The sequence below is a fragment of the Quercus robur genome, chromosome 6 (genome assembly GCF_932294415.1).
Source record: "Quercus robur chromosome 6, dhQueRobu3.1, whole genome shotgun sequence".
NCBI lineage: Eukaryota > Viridiplantae > Streptophyta > Magnoliopsida > Fagales > Fagaceae > Quercus > Quercus robur.
Genome location: NC_065539.1, coordinates 22,953,795 through 22,978,457, shown reverse-complemented (window position 1 = coordinate 22,978,457; position 24,663 = coordinate 22,953,795). Strand labels below are relative to the sequence as shown.

General features: G+C 34.2%; 2 protein-coding genes and 1 pseudogene across 2 annotated transcripts; all 3 read left to right on the top strand.

Moving 5' to 3' along the window:
- Window positions 1-752: 752 nt before the first annotated feature.
- Window positions 753-8,569, top strand: LOC126690004 (monooxygenase 2-like; annotated as a pseudogene).
- Window positions 8,570-12,559: 3,990 nt separating this feature from the next.
- Window positions 12,560-16,448, top strand: LOC126690003 (uncharacterized). Its single transcript, XM_050385150.1, has 4 exons — window positions 12,560-12,739; window positions 15,306-15,437; window positions 15,555-15,743; window positions 16,026-16,448. Exons 1-4 carry the CDS (start codon window positions 12,560-12,562, stop codon window positions 16,446-16,448), a joined length of 924 nt encoding a protein of 307 aa, XP_050241107.1.
- A 7,576-nt stretch (window positions 16,449-24,024) lies between these two features.
- On the top strand, window positions 24,025-24,462 carry LOC126690002 (uncharacterized). Its single transcript, XM_050385149.1, has one exon. The coding sequence runs from the start codon at window positions 24,025-24,027 to the stop codon at window positions 24,460-24,462; it is 438 nt and encodes a 145-aa protein (XP_050241106.1).
- The last annotated feature ends 201 nt before the right edge of the window (window positions 24,463-24,663 follow it).

The window sequence follows — 24,663 nt, the reverse complement described above, 5'->3', positions numbered from 1 at the left end:
AATTTGTAAAAAAAGTTTATAACTCTAGCATAATTCTCATTTTAAAGGCCATAAAAAATTTTTATATATTTAAAAGGGTAAGTGTAAGACTATGTGTTTATTAAATTATGGAAAATGCTAACAGATGTCCTCAAGGCAATGATTAACAATTTATTTAAAGAAAGTTTTTATAGAAAAAAAAAATTAATGTTTTAACAACTTTCTTTCATTTTCCATAAAAGTAGTGTCAAAATTTTCCTAAAATAGATTATTAACATTTGTCTTAAGGGCACTCATTAGCATAACCCTTAAATTATATATAGAGCTCAAGTTTCTATTTGTAAATTAAAAGGTATACAGTTATAACTATAGTGTCACCTTTTTTTGGAGAAATTATTCCATACACCTTCCTCAAACACCTTCCTACGCCGTACACCTTTAAATTTTTTTTTTTAGTCTACTTTCAAATAATCACTTCCAGAACTTACAATGAGTCATTTCCAATTTCTTTTTGCCCCTTGGTGGTTCCCCAACCTTCTAACATGCCATTTAAACTTGTTTGCCTTTTTAGTTTATATATACACCCTTCAAAATTAGGTTTTCAATTTCAAACTCAGCAGAATTATATTACTAGTGACTTTGCATTTTACTTTAAGGATTATAGAGTCAACTACTTTTCATTTGGTGGGCAAGAAGAAAGTTATTCCATAGTAATTCGCGTTTCAGTTAAAAGTTTTGATCTAGAGTTAAAATTTTCTTGGTAAAGATAAAAGATTTTAATAAAATGTCATGGTTATTCACGATCTTCAATGGTTGCAAAATTAATATACGTAATCCATTGAGACCCTCAATGTACTGTGTTTGAGGCACTGTGCGATAAAGATGGAGGAAGAGGATGTAGTGATAGTAGGGGCAGGGATAGCTGGTTTAGCAACTGCTGTAGCCTTGAAGAGAGTCGGAATTCGAGCTTTGGTGATAGAAAAATCAGAAGGGCTGCGTGCCACTGGTGCAACATTAAGTCTTTACCTTAATGCTCGGTCTGCTATGGATGCCCTTGGTGTCTCTCACAAGCTTATTAATCTTTATGCTCCTTGCAAAAGGTAATGTTAGAATTCTTTCAATCTTTTTCTTTTTACAATGACTATATTTGTCATCCTGAGAAGAGTTTGTGTGAGTTTATGCTCCCAATAACTTTGGTTTTTGTTATTAATTCGTATATATTTGTTAATGCTAAAACTTAGATATAATTCCTTAAGTGTTGTGCTTTAGGTTCCTTAACTAAATTCAACCACATGGTTCTTTTCTAATAACAATTAAATTTAACAATGAAGATTGTAGCTCATTGGTCAATGAAACCACTTTATTGATTACCTTATTTGTTATTCTTAGAAGATCTTTGAGATCAAATGTTAAAACACATTTAGCTGACATGTGTATGTAGAACAAATTTTGGAACTTTGAACAGTTAGCATTTTCTGCAGCAAGCTAGGTGCATGCATTTCATAAAGTGGAAATCTTGGACAGAAACAATCATACACCACATTGATAATTTGTTGTAACACAGACAAGTTTGTCATAGTAAGTTTGGGTACTTCATCATCAAGATGTAGTTGACTTCTTTGATTTGAGTATCATATAGAGTAGAAATGATAATAGGGTTACTACTAATTTTATTATAAGAGTCTATGAAACTATGTATCAACTTTAAACCCAAAACAAAAAGTAATTAAGAAAATTATTTACGATGCTGCTGATTATTTTGCTAGAACAAAATCTAAGGTCAATCTTAGGTTGAGCAGAGTACGTATAGTGAACTATGTAATCACGGAAATTAGAACAATTATTACAATGCTGCAGGTATCCTATGTCTTAGCTCTAGAGATTATGAAACAATAGAATGGGTTTGAACCATATTCAAAATAGCAGTTCATGTAGGTCTTAGTTTAAATCTTCATTAATTTGAGAAAAATAAATAAAATTATGCGTTTGATCTCTAAAATTCAGATCAAATTCTTCTATTTTAGTACCTGAAATTTAAGAAGTTCATTTCCATTTATCAAGTTAGTCCTTCTATAGTTTTCTGTATTCTAAATGCCCTTTTGTGCTTGCACACATACTTACATGTGTGTAAATATATATATACACACACATACTACTTAACCTTTTTTTTTTTTCTAAATTTAAATTGTGTAACCTTGTTCATATTATAATAGGGCATACATAACAAATGTCGATACTGGAGCAACTCAAGAAGTCTCTATCACCAGAGCTGATAGGTGCAAGACCATTTTGTGAGTTTTTTTACCAGACCATTTTTACAATAATATATATATATATATATATATTTTCAAGACCAAGGAAGTTTAGGTATTTGTAATTTATTCAAATGTTTTTTCTACTTTGCTGATATATAGAAGTGGAGCAGTACTTAGAGTGGCGCACCGTAAAGCCTTATTGGAAGCTTTGGCAGAGGAATTGCCAATGGATACCATCCGTTTCTCTTCCAAGCTCACCTCCATCAGAACCAAAGCACAGAAAGGGTCGTCGATTGCTCTCATTCAAATGGAAGATGGAACCACTATCAGAGCAAAAGTAACTACCACTAACTTGTCAGTTCAACTTTCAAATACCTAATGCAAATATTACAGTAGGTAGAAACAAAAAAGAAAAAGGAAAAAGTCTAACATAGTACCTAGCACCATGAAAAGGATTATTTTATTAGAGACAACAAGAAATATGCTGTGACCTGGTTGAATGAATAGAAATAACTAGTCGTATTCGAGACGACAACCCTCCAAGAACAAATAGAAAAGAAAGGAATTCTGTAAATATTATCAGCTTGCCTCTTATTCCATAACTCTTAGTTTAAATATATCAACCACGACTAACTCAAATAAAAGGATAACCACAATTAAAAAGATAACAACTAACCTAATAGCTAAGTCTATCCAAGATAATAGGATGAGTCTTATCTCCAGGAAGTTTATTGAAAACAACAACTAATGACAACATCCTAATTCAAATACGAAACTATCAATTAATTCAAATATGACACTTGAGGCATTTATCTTCAGCTGCTTTGCTTTATCTTCGGCCACTTCTAGAGTCCAACTTCAGTTGCATCACTTGTTCCCTTAGCTTCCACGTGTGCTGCAGACATAGCAAAATATCAGTTGAATTATAAGAGTCTCTTGACTCTTATGTGTATGTTAATTAATGAGATGCATTTTTTCTAGCTACCATATATCTATGAATAACTAAGGTGGACTTTATCAAAAAGTTAAGAGATTAAAGTTTCAAAATTTTTTACAGTTATTAACGTAGTTGAGATTGGTGCATAATGAAAATAGTATCAATAGTAGTTCTATATGAAAGTGATATTGTTTTAAACACACCTTGCCATTGGATTGTGAAAAATGTTGTGAAATATGTTATGTTCCTATTTCCATAGTTATTAAACAAAATTTTGCATCGAATATGAATATCTTTGGGTCATTAGTTTAACCAATAGATTATTATTGAAAATACATATTATATTAAAACATTAATTCAAGTCTAAATTTGATGAATTATATTAATTTATTTCTTCATCGTGTTGCATTTTAAAAATAATCAAAATATAATGTCCCAAAAAAATTTGGTAAGCCAAAAATATGTATATTTGATTGATTGTGTGGATATAAATTTTCGGGTTTATTTGTATGTAACATAGTAATATTTCTACCACCGGGCCTAGTTGCCCAAGTGGTACCCAGTTCCTTAAGTAACCTCAACCTCGGGGGTTCAATCCCCTGAATAAACAATTACCCAGCAAAAAAAAAAAAAAAAAAAAAAAAAAAAACATAGTAATATTTTTAATTCTATATACATATAAGTGCCCATTGGCTGTTTGTTCTTTCCTTTTTGTCTCAATTGATTTTTTTTTTTAAATTAACAAAATTAGTTTTTTTCATAAAAATAATAAACTAATTTTTGTCTTTTTATTAATATATATATATATATATATAAAAGTAAATAAGCTACTGAAAACTAAAAGGTTTCAAACAGAAACATAATATATAAAAAATTTAACTTGAAAAATTCTCAAAAAGTTGAAAGTTGTATTATATTAATACGTGTTAGTATAAACTTATTTAGTTGATCTTACACAATATTTTATAAATGGTTAATTATTACTTCACATCAAACAATGCACACTCTTTTATACCATAGTGTGCACACGGTTGGATTTGAAGTAATCATTCCTCTTTACAAATACAAGTAATTCTTGGTTTCTAGTGTTTTAGTAAAACTATTTATCTATCCCATATTAGCATATTCTCTAAGTTGTTATACTTTCTCATTACCTTTACTTTTTTTCCAATTTGGAAATCAATCAAAGGCTTTGATAGGGTGTGACGGGGTACACTCAGTGGTGGCAGCAAGTTGTTTAGGACTCACTGTGCCTATCAATTCAGGCAGATGGGCAGCGCGTGGGTTGGCTAGGTTTCCACAAGGTCATGGGTTAAACCATGACTTCCAACAATTTGTAACTGCTGGTGCCAAAAAGGCTGGCTTTGTTCCTCTCAATGATAAAGAGCTTTATTGTTTCTCACAGGCAAAGCTACTTGGATAGGTATGCCTTTCTTAAAGCTATATATGATTTCTATATTAAAAGATAAGCAAAAATTCAAAACTGACTCTCTAACTTTCAGTATTTTTCATTTTAGCTCTCTAACTTTCAATTTTGTCATTTCATTCTTCTAATTTTCAATTGTTATCAATTCAGTACTCCATTAGACCTTAGTTACTTGCTGCCGTTAAGTGAGCCAAAACGATGTTGTATTGGGTTTTTTTTTTTTTTTTAAAAAAATAAATTTTGGAATTAAAAGAAATTAAAAAAAAAAATTGTTATTAAAATTTAAAAAAAAAAAAAAATTTAGGTGATGGAGACCGAGATGAAACTGAGTTGTAGAGAAATATTGAAATCAAGACCGAGATATTCCCATTACCTGAAATCAAAAACAAAGAAATATTGAAAGAGATCGAGATGAAACCGAGTTGCAGAGATTAAAACCGAGACCGAGATATTGAGATTGAGACCGAGATGAAGGTGATGGAGTTCTGTAACTGAAGGGTGTTGCAAAAGGGAGCTTTGGAGACTCATCAATGTCCGATTCCATAGCCATGGATGGAGCAGGCACAGGAGCTTCAAGCGGAGAGTAGAAGCCATCGCCTTCAGTTTCAGGTGCCATAGCTTCAATATAAGGTGGAGGAGAAGCATATTCTGGAGAAAGAGAGTTGTTTGATCCATATTCAAGAGCCAAGGGTTCTTCTTCCCCTAAATGTTTTTTTTATTTTTTGAATAACAGTTTTTTAATTTTCTTTTAATTCCGAAAAAAAAAAAAAAAAAAAAAAAAAAAAAAAAAAAAAAAAAAAAAAAAAAAAAAAAAAAAACATCGTTTTGGCTCACTTAACAGTAGCAGGTAATTGAACTCTAACAGAGTATTGAATTGACAATAATTGAAAGTTAGAAAACTGAAATGACAAAACTGAAAGTTAGAGGACTGAAATAAAAAATGCTGAAAGTTAGAGAGTTAGTTTTAGATTTTTGCATAAAAGATAAGTTGGGAGTGTTGAGGGCCATTTGTGAGAGCCCAGGCAGACAGAAAGAAAGCCCAATAATAAGGGCAACAAGGAATTGACAAAATAGATAGCAAAAAACCATTAGGCCCAAACGGCAGGAATAATGAATCACAAGCCCAAGAAATAAATAAATGGGTCTTGAAGGAGCAAGTGGGCTCAAAGAAGCCCGGAAAGAAAGAAATAGCATCCCTTAGGCAGTGTATGAGAAAGAAAAGCGAAAAAGGGCCGCCGTAAGCCTAAGGCAATGCAAACTAAGAGAGTAAGGGGTTTATGGCAGGCCCATGAACCCCAAAGATGAGAATAAGGTTATTAGGCCAGGGAAGCCCAATGAAGTTAATAAAAAGCCAATGGGAGTGTGGAATTAGCAAATGGGCCGAGGAAACCCAAAGAAAGTAAACGGGCCGTAGATGCCCAAAGGAAAGCCCAAAAGACATAGGAGCCCATAAGTAAAAGCAAAACAGTGGCCATGACAAACCACTGAGAGAAGGAATAAACGGCTGGCCCAAAAGAGGCCCAACAGGATTAAGTTATTACGACATGAATAACAGTACAACGTTGCAAGAAATAAAGAAAACCGAGAATAGGCCAAAAAAATGTAAGGCCCATCATCAAACAAAGTCCAGCTCTTGAAGGGAGCGGGAAACCAAAGAAAAGCCTACATAAGAGGTCAGAAAACACGGACGGAGAGTATCTAGATCACGGCAAACGCATGAGCAGTAGGCAGACTTTTGGACATATCTGAAAGGAAAGCACGTGCAAGGCCCAGGCACCACCAGCCTGTACCCAGCCAATATGGGACGTGGTGGGGCTATGGGTCAGAGGTAAGAGATAAAGGGAGTATAGTTTGGTGGTGGGGAGAGAGGAAAAGACCTATTTTACGGCTCCTGCCTAAGCCCTTTTGGGAGGTACGTCCTGCTGGGATGACAGACCACCCAAAAAAGGCAAGGTTGAGGGGGGAACCGTTAGGTGCATGCCTTGAGAAAAAGAGAAAGCATTTATGCCGTGGCAGGAAAGAGTGCTACAGTGGACTCAGGAATGAAACAAACCTGCCTTTGTCTGGCAAGTGTGAGTGTCACACACCTTTGGTGGTCGACAAGTACGCCCAGACCAGACAAAGGCAGTTAAGGGGCAAAGTGGTAAAAAACTGGTCATGGCAAGCACTATAAAAGGACCCTTGCCGTGCCCTGAGAAAGGAATTGAAAAATAGAGCATATTCACGGAGTAAAAGAAAAACAGAATAAAAGAAAAACAAGAGAAAGAAAAGAAAAAAAGATAAGAGAGAAAACAGAGGAAAGAAGAGAGGAAATTGAGGAAAAAAGAGAAATAATACAATGGTCATGCACCAGTAGGTCGGTTTCCCTTTCACCCCCTTCAAATCCTGCTCTCTTCCAAAACATGATAAGGATTCCTTTTGGGCAATAACCATTCATGTTCGACTCTCTCAAAGCTATTAATCCCCACGGCAGGATCTTTTTCTGGGAGATTATTTGTATTGAAAGGAGGCATTCTCCTCTCTTTGGTTTTGCTTCAGCGAACCAAACTTAAAACTTAATTTATGTCCATTCTTAATTAGTTTATATTATTTTCTTTCTTCTTTACTTTCTCTGTAAATGACATTATCACGACTGTAATCATATTTTATAACTAAGGATTACTTGGCCATTTTATTTAAATAGTCAGAGTACTCTGTTTTGCTATTATTATTATATCTGCCTACCGTAACTCATCTGAAACAGTTCTGCTTGCCGTAAGCCTACTCTTGGCAGACAAGGCATAGTTTGTGCACAAACCGGCCCAAGTTGAGTTACAATTGGACCAGCCCCAACTCCCTTACTCAGAAATATTCGGGCCCATTACTGCAGGAGGCAGCTCAGTCCAACGCACAATACGCAAAAAAGGCCCCTACAGGGAGAAACTGGTTGATAAACCAGTTACACATGTTGCGCTAATCTAAAATGAATTTTAAACTAATAAATCTTGCACTTCTCAGATAAATTAATAATTAAATGAAAATTTTTTTTTCAAGACAATGAACTTTATAATCATGTATGAATTTTGATTTTAGAGTGATTTAACTTGTACACCAATTTTAATTTACTGGTGAATGTAATATCCATGTGTTACATCTATTTATTATAAAATAAAGTCAATAATGGTGCTTTTAGGTGTTAACACTGACAGCTTACATTCCATAGTAAGCTGAAGCATTCCATAGCATCAATTTAATTTCAAGCTTAACACCACACTCAAGTTCGTAACTAAGATCTTTTATGTAATGAGTAAGTGTAATTTCTGTATTTCTCATCTAAAAATGTACAGATGAGGCATTTATATAAGCTTAAAGACCTAGACAATGAGTTTGGGGCCTTGGGCCCATAATACATTCTTACTTGTTCTAACATTTTGCATTGTAGGTAAAGACATGGCAAGGGACCCGAAAGTGATCCAAAAAGAAGTGATTGATAAGTTTGCCCAAGACTTGCCTCAATTGTACACAGTGATAGTGCAGAACTCTGACCTTTCCACTATAACATGGGCTCCACTATTGCATAGATTTCCATGGGATATCATATTTGGAAATGTAAGCAAGGGCAATATTATAGTGGCAGGAGATGCCATGCACCCTATGACTCCTGATCTAGGCCAAAATGAATGTGCAGCATTGGAAGATGCTGTTGTTTTGGGCCAGCAATTTGGGGAATTGATTGCTCAAAGATCAAGGCTTGTGCCATTAGAGGTGGCCCAAGCTTTAAGAAAATATGCTCAGAAAAGGAGGTGGCGTGCAGCTGGGTTAATTGCTACCTCATATTTGTCAGGGTGGGTGCAATTAGGTGGGTCTGGATGGTTCATGAAATTTTCAAGGGATGTGTTGTACTCTAGGCTTCTTCAAAATAAGGTATTGGATGTCATACATTATGATTGTGGGAAGCTGCCTTGTGTTGTGTCTCCTCATGCGGTGAACTGAAAAACCAAGTTTTTCTTGGTGAGATAATTAAGCCTTTACATGAGTTTTGTACTCTATTTAGCCTTGCTAGATTGATTTACTCTATTAGACTAATTAAGTGTGCGTTTGGAATGCACGTTTTCTATGCGTTCCTGGGTTTGCTGAAAAATAGTGGGTCTCATCACTGTTTACAGGACTCGCAAGTATTTTTTTCCAAAAAAAAAAAAAAAAAAAATTAAAACTGAGTCCCACGACACTATTCATGCATTTAAATACTAAGATGAATAAGCTGAAAATAGATTAAGCCTATTCTAATACTAAGCTGCCTTATTGTCACAACAAATTAAGGTGGATGCCAATATTTGTCTATTGGGTTAGCTTTCTATACCCTAAAATATGGGAAATTATTGTGCACTACTGGAATACCATAAATGCGTATTCCCTCCTCTTACATGAATTGTGGGTCCCACTAATTAAATTCATGGTAGAACCCACCATTTATGTAAGAGGAGAGAGTACGCATTTATGGTACTCTGGGAGTACCTAATATTTGAAGTGTAAATTCTATAGCTCAAAAGTTTAAAATTAATACCCTAATTCAGGAATAATTTATTATATCCACTTACCATCCGAATTAGAATCCAAATTAGAGGTGCACATTACAAAGGCTCTCATTATTATGATGCACGTTGTAAATACTCTAATATATATAAGGTATGTGTTTGTAATATGCGTGTATCTACATATGTTCGCAAGTGTATAAAGACATATTTATATTAATTATAAATGCTCATTGGAAATCAAATTTTGGGTGCCACTGATTTTATATATATATATATATATATATATAGATATAATAGAATGATGAGAAAATACATATAATAATCTTGATTAGTCCCTTAAAGATTCATAACTAATTTTTCATTTTTTTGGAACTAATTAAAGTTTTGTTGTTGTTGTATGAGTAATTATTATAGGTACTTGAGCTATTTTAGGTGATGTAGGTGGATATTTGATATGCTTTCTACAAGGAGAATATTCATACAAGACCTTATTAATATTAAATTATAAGAGAAATTACACTCCTCTCTCTTGAGGTTTGGAGAAATAACACTTCACCCCAAACTTAAAGGAAAAAAAAAAAAAACCACTTTCCCTCTATTGACATCCAATTAACCAAACTTTGTTAAATTAATATTAAAAATGTTGTGTACTAACATGCCCTTTGCTTAAGGGCAAGGCAGGATTCTAAAATTATCTTATTTTGTAATTAAAATTCAATGTTTAAAATTTTAATTAAAGTGTATTTTAAAAATATTATGTGTAAATTTTTCTTTTTCTTTTTTCTTTTCCTTTTTCAATGAGTTATGGAGATATTTTTTGTTGCAAAATTTTAGTGCTTGATAAATTTTGCATTTTTATTCTAAATTTTTTATACTTTTTTTTACTAACCATAGTTAAACTTTTGTTAAAAGATTCTTATAAAAATTTAGAATATTTTATTACAAATATAAACAAAAGGGCAGATTGTTAAATTTTTTTCAAATCTCAAAGAAGCGGAGTGTTTTTTCCCTTCAGGTTTGAGGTGTCATTCCCCCAAACCTCAAGGAAAGAGAAGTGTAATTTCTCCTAAATTAAATTTAAAGAGCATTGCACTAAAAAAATTAAAAGAGTTGATAACCCGAATATTCCTCTACATTTGAGAAAGATTATGAATTTTTAAGTCTTTCTTGTTAATTGGTGCTATCCTGCAGCAGTGTAGCTATAATGCTATATTGCTATATTTTAGCTACACTAACACTAAAATGATGCTCCAGCAGTGGAGCTAAATCTATTTTTTTTAGCTCCACTGCTACAGTGCATATCTAAAGATAGATGTGCACTGTTCATGAGAGCTAAAAAAAAACTATTATTTAATTCCACCGGCTTGAATAAAATAATCCACTGCACATTTCTTTTTCATTCTTTTCTCTCTCGTTCACTATCACCTCATCTGACTTTGAAGCTTATCTCTCTCGAATTGACGCCGTCCTAGCCGCCCATCTTTCTCAGACCGACACCGTCCCAGCCACCCATCTCTCTCAACTCAGGTCTCTCAACTCCCACCGAAGCTTGACCCACCAACCGTCCCAGCCGCCAATCGCCTTAGACCCATGCCGTCCCAATCGCCCATCTTTCTCAGACCGACGCTGTCCCAGCCACCTATCTCTCTCAAACCGACACTGTCCCAGCCACCCATCTCTCTCAATTCATTCTCTCAACTCTGGTCTTTCAACTCCCACCAAAGCTCGACCCACCAGCCATCCCAACCGCCGATCGCCTCAGACCCACGCCATCCCAGCCACCCATCTCTCTCAGACCGACGCCGTCCCAGGCACCCATCTCTCTCAATTCACTCTCTCAACTCCCACTGAAGCTCGACCCACCAGCCGTCCCAACCGCCGATCGCCTCAGACCCACGCCGTCCCAGTCGATCCACTTCAAGTCAGTTGTCTTTGTCATTTTCTAGTGAATTTTTTCATCTAGGTGTTCGTTGTTTTGGCTTAGTTTTTCTGGGTTTGTGTCATCATGCAATGTTATGGTGCTATTTTGTGGTGAAAAATGGTGTGTTGTTGCTATGTTAAGTATGTTTCATGGATGTTTAGGCAAAATTAAAAAAACCTTTGTATACACTTAGTGTTATGTGAAAAATATAGCTATATGATATGGTGTGTTGGCAGTTGGCACTACGTAGGATTGTTTGCAATGATGTTGAACTGTGTGAGGTATGCGATTTTTGATTTTGGTATAACATCAAAGAATGGGTATATGATCAAAGAATGTGGGATTTTTGATTTGGGTATAACATCAAAGAATGTGTTCAATGATTTCTTTTTCGTGTTCTTTCAGTTTATTATTTTAGATGCAATAATTTTTTTGCTGTTCTTACTCAATGAAAAGTTCTGTCATTTGTATTAGGATTTTTTGCTATTTTTGCTAGGTATAACATCTGAATGGACAGAATGTATTTGTATTGGAATGTTTTGGGAATGTTCTGTTTGTAGGAATTTGTTGTGTGGTTTTCTTGTAATAGAAGTTCTTGTGGTCTTTGTAATTTGTGTAGGGAAGTTTACATTTTTTGTTGTCTCTGTATTTTTTTGTGTTGCACAAAACCATAAACAGAAGCACACAAAAAGGATTTCTTGAGGTCATTTTAATGAGATTAAGCTACATGTCAAATTAAGTATTTATGCATAATCATGTACTATTGTTATAATTCTAAGTGTTTTAAGTTTTGATATAAATGTTAGTTTGGGAATTTTTTGTGTGCAGGGAAGTTTATATATTTTTTTTCTAATTTTATGGAGTCATGTAGGGACACAGAGTTACGTAGAGACCTAACATATTTCACGGGTATCATGAACGAGGATATAGAAATTGACTCACAATTTTTGGGAACGTCTCAAAATACTCCTGTGTCAGTTTCTAATTCTCCACCTCCACCTTAAGTTGAAAATGCCTCTTCTACAAAAGGAAAACGGGACTCTAACTTTAGTGTAGAGGAAGATAAACTCCTAGTGGCAGCATGGCTCAATACTAGTGTTGATGCCATAAACAGTAATGAACAAACACAAAATACCTTTCGTTAAAAAGTTTGGTTATACTTCATGCAGTACAATACATCCGATACCACACGAATTGTTATCTCCTTGCTAAGTCGTTGGGAAGCGATTAGTGAAAAAACAAATAAGTTTGCCGGGTGTATGACTCAAGTTAATGCACATCATCAAAGTGGTATAACCAAAGAAGATAAGGTATAAATTATATTGCAATAGTGTTAACATGTCCATTCACCAATAGTTTGAAGATATTAATCATGTTATATTTCTTTTAATTTTTTTTTCGATTACCAATGTGAATGCTTTGTATTTAGAGAAGCACAAGAAACCCTTTTTTCTTGACCATTGTTGGCTCATGTTAAAGGACCAACCAAAGTTTGCCAATCCTAACAATGCTAAATCAAGATCATCCATGCCTCCAACTCCGGAGTCAATATCTATTGGCAAAGGGGATTGTGGGTCCAAACTTGGTGACACTTCCAATTTTGAAAGACCTATTGGTAGGAAGGTTGAAAAGGTCATCCGAAAGAACAAAGCCACCGGAAAAGATGTAGGGGAATATTTGACCAAGAAATTGAAATTGATTGAGGATGTAACTTGGTTGGAAGAGGAAAAAATGTTTATTAAGAGGGAAAAACTTGCGATTGAGAAGGAAAGCATGGAAGAAAAACTTAAAATTGAGAAGGAAAGAATCATGATTGAGAAGAAAAAATTTGAGATGATAGAAAGATTAGAGGCGGAGAGAATCATGATGATAGATACAAGTGGCTTGACCGGAGCACAAAAAGCTTTTTATGAACAACTCCAAGAGGAAACCATGGCAAGACAAAATTCACGTAATTAATGGGTTTGATTGTATTTTGGATGTAGTTTAAGCTTTTATGTATTTTGTAGTGGCTTATGTAGGCCTTTATGTATTTTGGTAATAACTTATGTATATTGTAGTGGCTTATGTCACTTGACTTTAATTTTAAACTAGATGCATGTGTTTGTGTTGTGACTATTATTTGATCTATTATGAGTGTTACAGCCACTATAAGTGTCTATTATCACCACAAGAAATCTGGCTTTAGGCGACGTTTGTAAAACGTCACTAAAAACCCAAAAACGTCACTATAGCCATAAATGGCCTACAGCGATGTTTTTTTTGTGACGTTTGAAAACGTTGCAATAGAGCAGTCACTATAGGTCTATTGTGACGTTTTGAAAAACGTCACTATATGGTACTCTTTAGTGGTGTTCAGAAACTTTTAGTGACGTTTTATAAATAATATAACATTTTCGTTCATGATGTAAGAAAATACATTTAGCGACGTTTATAAAACGCTGCAAATAATCACACCAATAGCGACGTTTCGAAAACGTCACAAAAGCATTTGTCCTTTTGGTTTTTAGTGATGTTTTTAAAACGTCGCAAAACCTACTCATTTTTTTTTTAAAAAAAAAAATATTAAAAATGCTATATAAAACTATTGAAAATTCAATAATAACTAACATATGCTTGCAATAAGCTTGTAATAGATCAAATAGACCTATCATCATTATTCCACAATATCAAATGTCCAATGTTAATGAGTCATGGTGGTTGAGAATTTAGTAACAATAAAAATATATATATATATATATATATACACACACATATAAAGAGCATTTAGTTGAGATTATTTACACATTAGTGGGTAGTGAGCTTTTAAAAAAAATCAATTTCAAGCTAGCTAAACCACAAAACTAATAACAAAAAAAAAATTCAAAATCTACATACTACAGAAAAATTGTAGGAAAAAAAAAAAAAACCAAGATTTACAAACTTGTACATAAACTTACAATGATTTAGGCTTTGATGCTCAACTCTTTTTGCTCAAAAATCCAAATTTGAATAAGAGTTTTCTGTACCAAACTCCAACCAAAACAAGCAAACAAAAAAAATTAGCACAAAAGTTTCATGACCTATTAAAGAAATACTAAATCAAAGCAAATTCATAAGCCAAAATACAAAGACTCCATGACCCATTCAAGAAAAACCAAATCAAAGCAAACCCATAAGCCAAAATACAAAGACTTACACTTTAAAGAAACTTGAACACCAAAAAAAAGGGAAAAAAAGAATGGTAGTGGCAGTGGGTGGTGGCTAGAGAGGGAAGAACTCGTACATTATTGGGTTGGCGGTGGCGGCAATGGCTGGCAATGGCTAAGTGTGAAGAAGTGATAAGGGGGGGGGGGGGGGGGGAGGGGGGAGAATATGGAAGTAGGAAGGGAAGTTTGTTTGAGAAAGAAAAAGAATGATAAGAAAGAAAAAGGACTGAAAAAATGTGTGAGGAAAGGAGACCAAAAAAAAAAAAAAAAGGACAAAATAGTGGGAACTTTCCCACTTAGTGAAATTTTGAATGGGGAACATATAGCGATGTTTTGAAAACGTCACTATATCTTTATCCAAAACGTCACTATATGTTTATCCAAAACAAAAAGGAGAAACGGTGGGAACTTTCCCACTCAGTGAAATTTTGAACGGGAAAAGGACAAAAATTTTGGGGGAACATATAGCGACGTTTTTGAAAACGTCGCTATATGTTTATCCCAAACGTCGCTATTTGTTTCCCCAAAATTTTTTGGAAAATATGGTCTGAGTTCTTTAAAAACTATAGTGACGTTTTCTAAAAACGTCGCTATAAACAAAAAATACGTCACTAAAACTATACTTTTTGCGGCGTTTTAAGAAACGCTGCTATTGTTTTGGGTTACAACGACGTTTTTGGAAAAACGTCGCGAAAGGATCACTCTTTAGCGGCGTTTTTTAAAAACGTCACAATATACTATTTATAGTGGCGAATTTAAAAACGTTGCTAAAAAAAATGTTGCCTAAATCTAGATTTCTTGTAGTGTATATATCTTGCTGTTACAGCCACTATGAGTATCTTTGATCCAATTATTTCTATTCATTGAACATTCCTAGTATCATATGCTTGGTTTTGAGATGACAGGTCTTAGAATAAATCTATGAACAATGAGCATTCATAGTATTTCCAAGTTGTTTTTTTTTAGATGTATGTGTTTGTGTTGTGACTTGTGTGTGAATTGGTTATATTCATTTTGTTGTGACTTATGTCACTTGAATTTAATCTTGCATTTATAGTAATAATTGCTTTCCAATTGTATTGAAGGTTGCATCCATGAATCACTATTTGTTTTGCAAGTTCCTTCTTGATGACTCAGATAAAGATGAGATAATCGAAAAACTTGTTATGGAAACATCACAACCTAAACGTCGTTGTTCTATCCGACGTAATCATTTGGTAGGCCATGAGAGGCTTTTTCTTGATTATTTTGCTCCCATATCAATATATCCACCCGCTTTATTTCGTAGGAGATTTCGGATGAAACGTTCTCTTTTTCTTCATATTCAATCTAAGGTAGAAGCTCATGACTCTTACTTTGTCCAAAAAAGAAATAGTGTCAAAAAACTTGTTTTATCTTCATTACAAAAGATAATTGCTGCACTTAGAATGCTTACGTATGGAGTATCGGGTGATTTGATAGATAAATATGTGCAGATTGGAGAAACTACTGCAGTAGAAAGTTTGAAAAAATTTGTTACTACGGTAATTGATGTTTTCTCTGAGGAATACTTGAGAAAGCCAAACAATAAAGACATTGCTAGACTGTTAGCTCACGGCGAACACTGAGGTTTTCCAGGTATGTTAGGTTCAATTGATTGCATGCATTGGAAGTGGAAAAATTGTCCATCTGTATGGAAAGGTCAATATTGTGGTCATATTCATGAGCTTACTATTATTTTGGGGGCAGTAACATCATATGATCTTTGGATATGATATACATTTTTGGGGTTACCTGGGTCAAATAATGACATTAATGTGTTAAAGCGATCTCATGTATTTAATGAACTTGCTGAAGGACGTGCTCCTGCAGTACATTACTTAATCAATGGTCATGACTACACAATGAGATATTACCTTGCTGATGGCATATATCCAAAATTGGCAATATTTGTAAAAACAATCCCAGCTCCACAAGGACAGAAGTATAAATTATTTGCAGCAGCCCAAGAAGCGTGTAGGAAGGATGTTGAGCGTGCATTTGGAGTACTTCAAGCACATTTCACAATTGTCCATGGACCTGCACGATTTTTCCATCTTGAAACACTCCAAAAGATCATAAAAGCGTGCATAATTCTCCACAACATGATTGTTGAAGATGAGTGGGAAGATGAGCGGGATGATAATGAAGCGGTAGACTTGGATTATGAACAAAATGATGGAGTGGATAATCCTCCTCTGCAAGTGTAACATGAACAAAGTGATGAATTTTTGTCATACATTGAGAGGCATGGCCGCATTAGAGACCGAGAAATTCATTTTCAACTCCAGCCGAACCTTATTGAACATTTATGGCAATTGCAAGGCGAGTCGTAGGAACTTTTTTTTTTTTGAATGTTGAGAAGCATGAGTCATTGGAACTTGTGCGAGTGTGTGAGTTTCATTGTAATTTGGTTTGAGTTATGTATGTGAGTAAATCTATGGACTACATTGTTTCTGCTATATATGTGTTCTATTTTATATGTTTTCTTATAAAGTTCCTCCATTTCATAGTTCACATTGTTCCAAGACTACTTCCGGACAATTGAGACGATAATAGGCTATCATGATAATTGAGAAATTGTTTTAGTAAAAAAAAAATGTATAAGTATAATTTGGGGTTAAAAATATCACTTGTTAACACTAGACGATTATTTGCTATCATGTGGTAGCGGTGGTGGCAATGGAAGAGTCGGTGGCGGCGACGACAGCAGTGGCGGTAAAAGAGTAGATGGCAATGGCAGCGGCGGTGGCAGTGGTGGCTGTAGGTGGTTGTGATTGTTGTTTATTGTAGTGGATATATTATTTTATTGTGATGTTTATATTATTTTATTGTGTTAAAAGCTAAAATAAATCCACTATTGCAGCATGTATGTAGGTAAAATAGATAAAGTAACTTTTGGTGGAGCTAAAAAGCTAAATTTTTATCTCCACTGCTGTGAATGTTCTTAAGAATGAATATATTAGATCCCAAAGCATTAGATAGTAATTAAAGCAAATAAATAAATAAATACTTATTTAACTAGCTAATGCGAGATTGCACTCAAAAAGAGATAGATACCATAGATTACAACAAAACACTCAACCTTGACTCTAGATATTTGGATCCAACTTTCAGTATGTTGAATAGACTTAGAGCACTAGCATCAGTGTGCTAAATGCTAAGCCTGTTTGGTAGAGGAATTTGAGTAATGTTGTTTAAGTGTTTTTGATATACATGTGGATGAAAAAGTGTATGAAAATGTGTGTAATGTTGTTTAAAATGTAAAATTGTGTGTTAGAACACACATACCAAGCATGACCTAATTTTTAACATATATCACGCCAAACATTAGAAAAACACTTTTATGAGATGTGTCAAATGCTAAATAAATTTGATATTGGCTACGGTGAGATTCTAAGCATTAACATCAAATGTTCTAAAAATATGTCATTTTAATATATTAAAAATGCTACTTTTTATATTTAAGGTCTGTTTGGATATCACTTATTTTACTGAAATTGAAAACTTATTACTGAAAGTACTGTAGATAAAGGTAAAAGTTAGTTGAAACAGTATAACTGACCCATAAATAATATCAAAAAATGAGACCCATAAATAATAGCAAAAATAATATATTCACGTTCTATTTATTTATTCGTTTTTCTCCCTTTGTCTGTCTTCCTCGTCTGTTTTTCACTCTCTCTAATATGAACCCCTCTCTTCTCTTCGTTCATTCATACTCTAAAGTCTAAACACACCACCACCGGAATATAAATAATAATTAAATAAATAAACAGAACACCAACACCATCAACACCTTAAACCTACCACCCCAAATCACAATCCAAAACAAATCACAATTCTCATTAAAGAAAGAAAAAACCCTCCACCATCGGAATTTAAAAAACAAAAAACAAAAAACAAAACAAAACAAAACAAAAACAAAAACAAAAACAAAATAGACATAATACCAGCACCACCTCAAACCCATAACCCACCACCACGAAAGCCAACTCTATCACCCACAATCACATGCAATCCAAACCGGAAAAAAACCAGCCAAACTCTATAAAAAAATAAAAAACCGACCAAAATCTATCACATGCGATCTCTACCAGTCAATCTTAAAGGCGAGGCCAATCTTAATGGCGAGGGCTAATCTCCACTGAGATGGCTGATCAGCGAGGAGAGAGAAAGATGCATAAGAGAGGCGATGAGAGTGAGGAATAAGAGAGATCGTGAGGAAGTGAAGAAGAAGAGAGACCATGTAAGGAAGAAAATAGAGGAGGGTTATTGACAAAGAAATAGGCAAGAGAGGATAGATAATCAAAGAGAGGAGAGAGAAACTGAATTAAAAAGTATTTTTAGTTTTTTAGAATTTGGAACCATACCGTTCCGAATTTGGAACGGTACTGTTCATATGTTAGCATTTATTTTTTGGAACCGTACTGTTCATATGTTAGAATTTGGAACTGTACCGTTCCAAATTTGGCTAACTTATTTTTTGCCAATTTATTTTACTATTTAACTTACTTTTACTACTATTAATGGGTTTCACTGCACTTTTTGATACTATTCATGGATCCCACTGTACTATTTCAACTAATATTTACCTTTATTTACCGTACTTTCAGCAAAAAGTTTCCAGTTTTAGCAAAATAAGCGGATTCTAAACAGACTTTAATATGAGAGGCTTTTTCTCGTTTGGTATGCCAAATGCCAAAAATCTCCTAATGCTAATGCTTTAATAATAGGAATGAGTTTTTACCCATAATTTGAAAAGGGTTTGGTTTATCTCTAGTACTTTTTTAACTATAATCTCTTTTTGTTTTAATGAGAAACTGTCACATCACCCACTAACTAAATAAAATGTGGAAATTAAAACCCATTACCACTTGCAATTGTGTATTTAAAACAAAATGACACTTTTAGTTAAAAAAGTACTGGAGGTAAGCTAAATCCATTTAAAAACTATGTAGCACGATGTCATTGTTTTGAAACTATTTAGTAAAATGCTCCTGAATTGAAACTCGATTTTAACAAAATCGAATTATGTGTGAAACTCAATATCCACCTCTAACTTGATTTTGTTAAAATCATGTTCCAAAAATAATATATTTTGCTAAATAATTTAAAAACAATGATATTTTGCTACATAATTTTCAAATTAGGGCTAAATACCCATTTTGACCATAAATATTTGGTTTTTTAATTCAAAATTTTCTCTCTCTTCAGAACTATTGGGAACTTGAAATTAATTAATAATTATTGAAACATTTTCTCTCCTCTATCTCTTTACTGAACTTTGGGAACAACAAAAAAAGAAAGCATAAAAAAAGTAAAGAAAGAATAAAATAATTAAGAGTATTTAAATAAAATGGAAAAAGAATAGAATATGTGATAGTGTATTATAAAGTGGTGTATTAAAATAAATAAAGTATCATTTTAATGTGTCAAATAAACAATATAAATAAATAAATATATATATATATATATATATATTTTATAGAGCATCTCCAATAGATTAGCTAAAGTCATTTTTTGGAAAACAAATTCAAAAAATCAGCTCCAACAAATTTTTAAAAGCAATTTTTTTTCGAAGCTGCTACAATAGTTCTCATGATCTAGAGAACACTGTAGCAACTCTAAATCATTATTTTATTTTTAAAAAAAATTCTTTCTCTTTCCTCCTTTCTTCTTTGTTCATCTCTCTCTCTCTAATGCTTCTTATCTCAACGGTTGAAAAATACAACATATCACAATCAAAACAAAACACACAATCAAAATATTCGAATCATGAAAATGTTCTTTTTCATAAGCCTAATGAAATGAGAGAGAGAGAGAGAGAGAGAGAGAGAGAGAGCCATCTGGGCCGTATAGTGGTGGAGAGGAGGACAAGTGGCTATGGAGGCAGAGAAAATCGACGATGAGGCTTTGACCAATGTGAAGGATCTCCATAGGTCTTTCATCTTTGTTCTCCACTGATTCTCTATCTCTCTGGTTGAATGAATGGTTTTGAAACCTATACCGTTCAATGAACTGTAAAATGAAAAGGTTTAAGGTTTTTGAGGTCAAACTAAAGTTAGATTGAGGTTTAATCGTGATGACGTCATAATTAATTTAATAATAATTTAAAATATAAAATATTATAGTAATAAAAATAGACTAAAATAATCAAAATAAATATAAAAACCATCTTTCAAATGTATTTTTTACATCAAAACTTTCATTATAATGTTTCAAAAAACAAGATAATATTAACAATCGTTAATAATAATAATAATAATATTAATAAATTAGTAGTTTATATTATACTATTATCAATGTAAGATTTATATTATTATAGGCTAAACAAATATTTACAATATTGTAAGCATTTATTTAATAAAAAATGCCAATCTTAAATACATAATATAATTTTCTCAAAAAAATCATAATATAAAGCAATAAATGAATTTAATATACCAATAGGTGGGTTTGCAGTAGTAAGAAGTAATGTTAATGCAACAAAAAGTTTCACAATTTCTGTTACAACTTGTTTTATTACGTAGCGAATTATGTGTGACGAAGAAAAATTTGTGGGTTTATAAGGTTCACATTTTCACCACTCATAACTCTTTATACGAGAAAAGTTTTGAAAAAATATATGAAATTTTGTATGGCACCAGCGTTACTACCAATAAATAATAATAAAATAATAATAAAAGAAAACTGATCACATCATTCAAAGTCACGTTCATACCAATAAATAAAGTAATCACATGAAAAAAAAAAAAATTTAATTACAAATCATTGAAGGTTGGAGATATGGCCACATGTCCAACTTTTCACATGGGAAAAGGGTGTAGTGTCTACCAATGTACGTGCCACAATGTTAGACAAGACAACCCATTGAAAATTAAAAGGCTTGAAACTTGTCCTATTTTAGTAGTTTTGGATACTAATAGTATTTCCATCAAGGTGTGTAAAATTTTTAGTATATACCATTTCAAAACTCAAAATTTTAGTTTTTGACAACTCATTTTACAATACACCTAATATAAAAAATTCTATATTTTTTACCATTTCATTTAAATAATATAAACTACTCATTAAAAAAAATAAGGGATAATTACACGTAACCCACCTGTGGTTTGAGAGAAAATCACTTTGCCTACCTGTGGTTTGAAAAGTATCACTTAATCCACCTGAGGTGTGTTTTCGTCACTCTCCGTAACCCACCTCGATCTCTGCCGTTACAAAAACATCTTTTAACTTCAAAACAGAACATAACGCGAATCAAAACACCCAAAACTCAAACACTTTTCGAGAAAGAGACCCGAGGTGCGATCAGCTTGTTCTTCGTGGTTTGGAGCGTCTGGGGAGGGAGAAAACACTTGTTTTGCATCATCGAAGCTAGGCAAGGTATGTGTGACTGCTGTTCATTTGCATTTGGGTTCTTGATATCATTTTTTTATCGTGACCCACCCACATAGTTGGGTTTTGCTGTTCATTTGCACATTAAAATTTTTTTTGTATGTTAAATGTGCATTTTGCTATTTATATGTAGAATCGCTTCGGATGTAGCTAATGTACTGCTATGGTTGTTTATATAATGCATATATCTAAAAAAATCAAGTTTATTTGTCAATGATTGCACTTGTTTGTGAACTGTGGGTAGTGTGGTTCCTATGAATTTGTTGGGAATCTGGTTTTGCATGTGCTTTATGTGGTCCTTTGTCCATGTGTTGTTGTCTCTTTTGGCTTCTTGTCATTTTCTGCATCTTAGTATGTAAACAAACTACTTATTTTAATTGCAGATGGTTGACTTCACATTTGACATTGAAATTCATGTTGGGGGATGTTTTGTGGAGGAGCTAACCATACAATATGTGGGTGGGTCTGTACCTTTACTGACCAAGATTGACCTTGACAAGTTGAGTTACTTTGAAATTCGGGATTTATGCCATCTAGTTGGTGCTCCTAAAGAACACAGTAGATATAAGTATTTACTTCCTGAAGGTGATCTACAACATGATTTAAGAGACATAGAAACAGATGCAGATGTCCTAAACATGACTACCCTTCATAGGGCATGGTCTGCTGAAAAAATCATAATCTATACTGACATAGATGTGGAGCCACTGGCAGTTGAGTATCCTGATGGAGGGGGAGTGGCAGATGGTGGTGATGGAGGGGGAGTGGCAGATGGTGTAGGTGGTGATGCAGGTGGTGATGTAGGTGGTAATGTAGGTGGTTTAGGTGGTGATGCAGCAAGGGTTGAAATAGATTTGGATAGTGATTATGATGAAGATGATGAGAATGATGATGAAGAAGATGTTGAGGATGTTGAGATTGATGCAAGAGATGAAGAACAGAATGTTGAAGGAGATGATGATGATGATGATGATTGGCTAAATGAAGGCCTAGAGGGGGATGACTTTGGTGATGATATATTTACTGCTCAAAACTCAGCTCCACAAGGTTTTGCTCCTAATACAGCCCCAGAATCAAGCAATGCATTCCATGCAAACCCTGAGAGGGCTGAGCCAGCCTTTGAGGATGACCTGGTAAGTATGGATGGGTCTAATGATAAGCAGGTACCTGAGCAAGTAGAGTTTAATGCTAAGAGTGACATGAGAAATGTTGTATTGAAAAAGGAGATGAAGTTCCCTAATGCAAAGGTGTTCAGAGCTGCTTTGAGAGAGTATGCAATCAAAAAACCTATTAACATCAAATTCAAGCTTAATGAGAGGACCAAGATATCAGTTCACTGTAAGAATGAGTGTGGGTGGAGATGTTATGCATCTCAAATAAGTGGAGAGCTAACATCTCAAATTAAGACCTTGACTGATGACTGTACTTGCCCCAAGTCTTTTAAAAACAGCCAAGCAACATTAGCTTATGTTGCTAAGAGGTTCATTGAGAATTTTAGCAAAACTCCAAATTAGGAGGTGAGTGGTGTACACAACCATGTGATGCAAAATTTATTTGTTGACCTAAGTGTAAACCAAGTGTATAGGTCAAAGAGAAAGGCAAAGAATTTGATAAATGGAGATGAGCAACTACAATATGGTGTCCTTAGGGACTATGCACAAATAATAACCACTGTAGACAAGGGAATTAGGGTTATACTGCAGACAAAAATGGCTGATGGGACTTTCCAGCCAAAATTTAAGAGGATGTATGTTAGATTCAATGTTCAGAAGGTAGGATTTTTAGGTGGATGCAGGCCATTTATAGGTTTAGATGGTTGTCACATAAAGCACAGATTTGGTGGGCAAATCTTATCTGCCACTGCCAAGGATGCAAATGACAACATTTTGCCAGTAGCCATGGCTGTTGTGGAACAAAAAACAAGGGAGTCTTGGATATGGTTTTTGGAAATTTTTGCTGATGATATAGGGAGGCCAGAGGAGCTTCAGTTGGTCTTCATTTCTGATAGGCAAAAGGTATGCAAGTTTTGTTTTGTTCAGTTACACTTGAATAGTTTACTTTGTTTGTTTGTTTGCTTATTTGCAGGGGCTTATACCTGCAATAGAGACACTATTCCCTACTGTGGAGCATAGATACTATGTGAAACACATCTACAACAATTTCAAAGTTGATCACAAGGGATTGAAGCTGAAGGATGCATTGTGGAGGTGTGTTGCTGCCACAACAGTAAGGGAGTTTGAGAGATGCATGTAGTACATAAGGGATTTGGATGAAAAGGCATATGAGTATCTTGCAAACATTGCACCTGCACAGTGGACAAGGTCACACTTCACTCCTAGGGCCTTAACAAATTGTTTGGTAAATAATTTGAGTGAGTCTTTTAATGCAATGATATTGAAGTCTAGAGACAAGCCTATCTTGGCACTGTTTGAGTGGATTAGGGTTAGACTTATGACTAGGTTTTACACAAAAAGGGAAGGGATACAGAAGTATGCTGGAAAGTTGTGTCCAAGCATACAAGATAGGTTGGAGAAATTAAAGGTTGAAAGTAAGCCATTTAGTGCTACTCCAACTGGCAGTTTCCTTTATGAGGTAGGCAGTCAGTATAAGAGACATGTAGTTGATTTGGTGAAGAAGACATGTAGCTGTAGGTCTTGGGATTTAAATGGCATTCCTTGCAAACATGCCATAACAGCCATTTATATAAACATTGAGACACCAGAAGACTATACCCACCCATGCTACTTCAAAGAAACTTACATGGAGATATACAAAGAGGTACTTCCTCCCATGCCTGGCCAGTTAGAATGGGCTGAGACTGGATAGCTTGCTCCCCTGGCACCTCACATATACAAACCACCAGGTAGACCACCCAAGCAAAGAAAGAGGGTTTTTGATGAGCCTAGAAACCCTTACAAAGCAAGTAGGCTGAACAAACTTGTAAGATATGGGAAATGCAAAAAGGAAGGGCATAACTCAAGAGGGTGCAAGGCTGGCATCACTGGGGAGACACCATGGCAGAGGAGA

Coding starts and splice junctions, on each gene's coding strand:
- LOC126690002 (XM_050385149.1), top strand. CDS start 24,025: ATGATATTGAAGTCTAGAGACAAGCCTATCTTGGCACTGTTTGAGTGG.
- LOC126690003 (XM_050385150.1), top strand. CDS start 12,560: ATGCCTCCAACTCCGGAGTCAATATCTATTGGCAAAGGGGATTGTGGG. Junction 12,740..15,305: donor AATTGAAATTGATTGAGGAT/GTAACTTGGTTG, acceptor ATTGTATTGAAG/GTTGCATCCATGAATCACTA. Junction 15,744..16,025: donor TGAAAAAATTTGTTACTACG/GTAATTGATGTT, acceptor AATGTGTTAAAG/CGATCTCATGTATTTAATGA.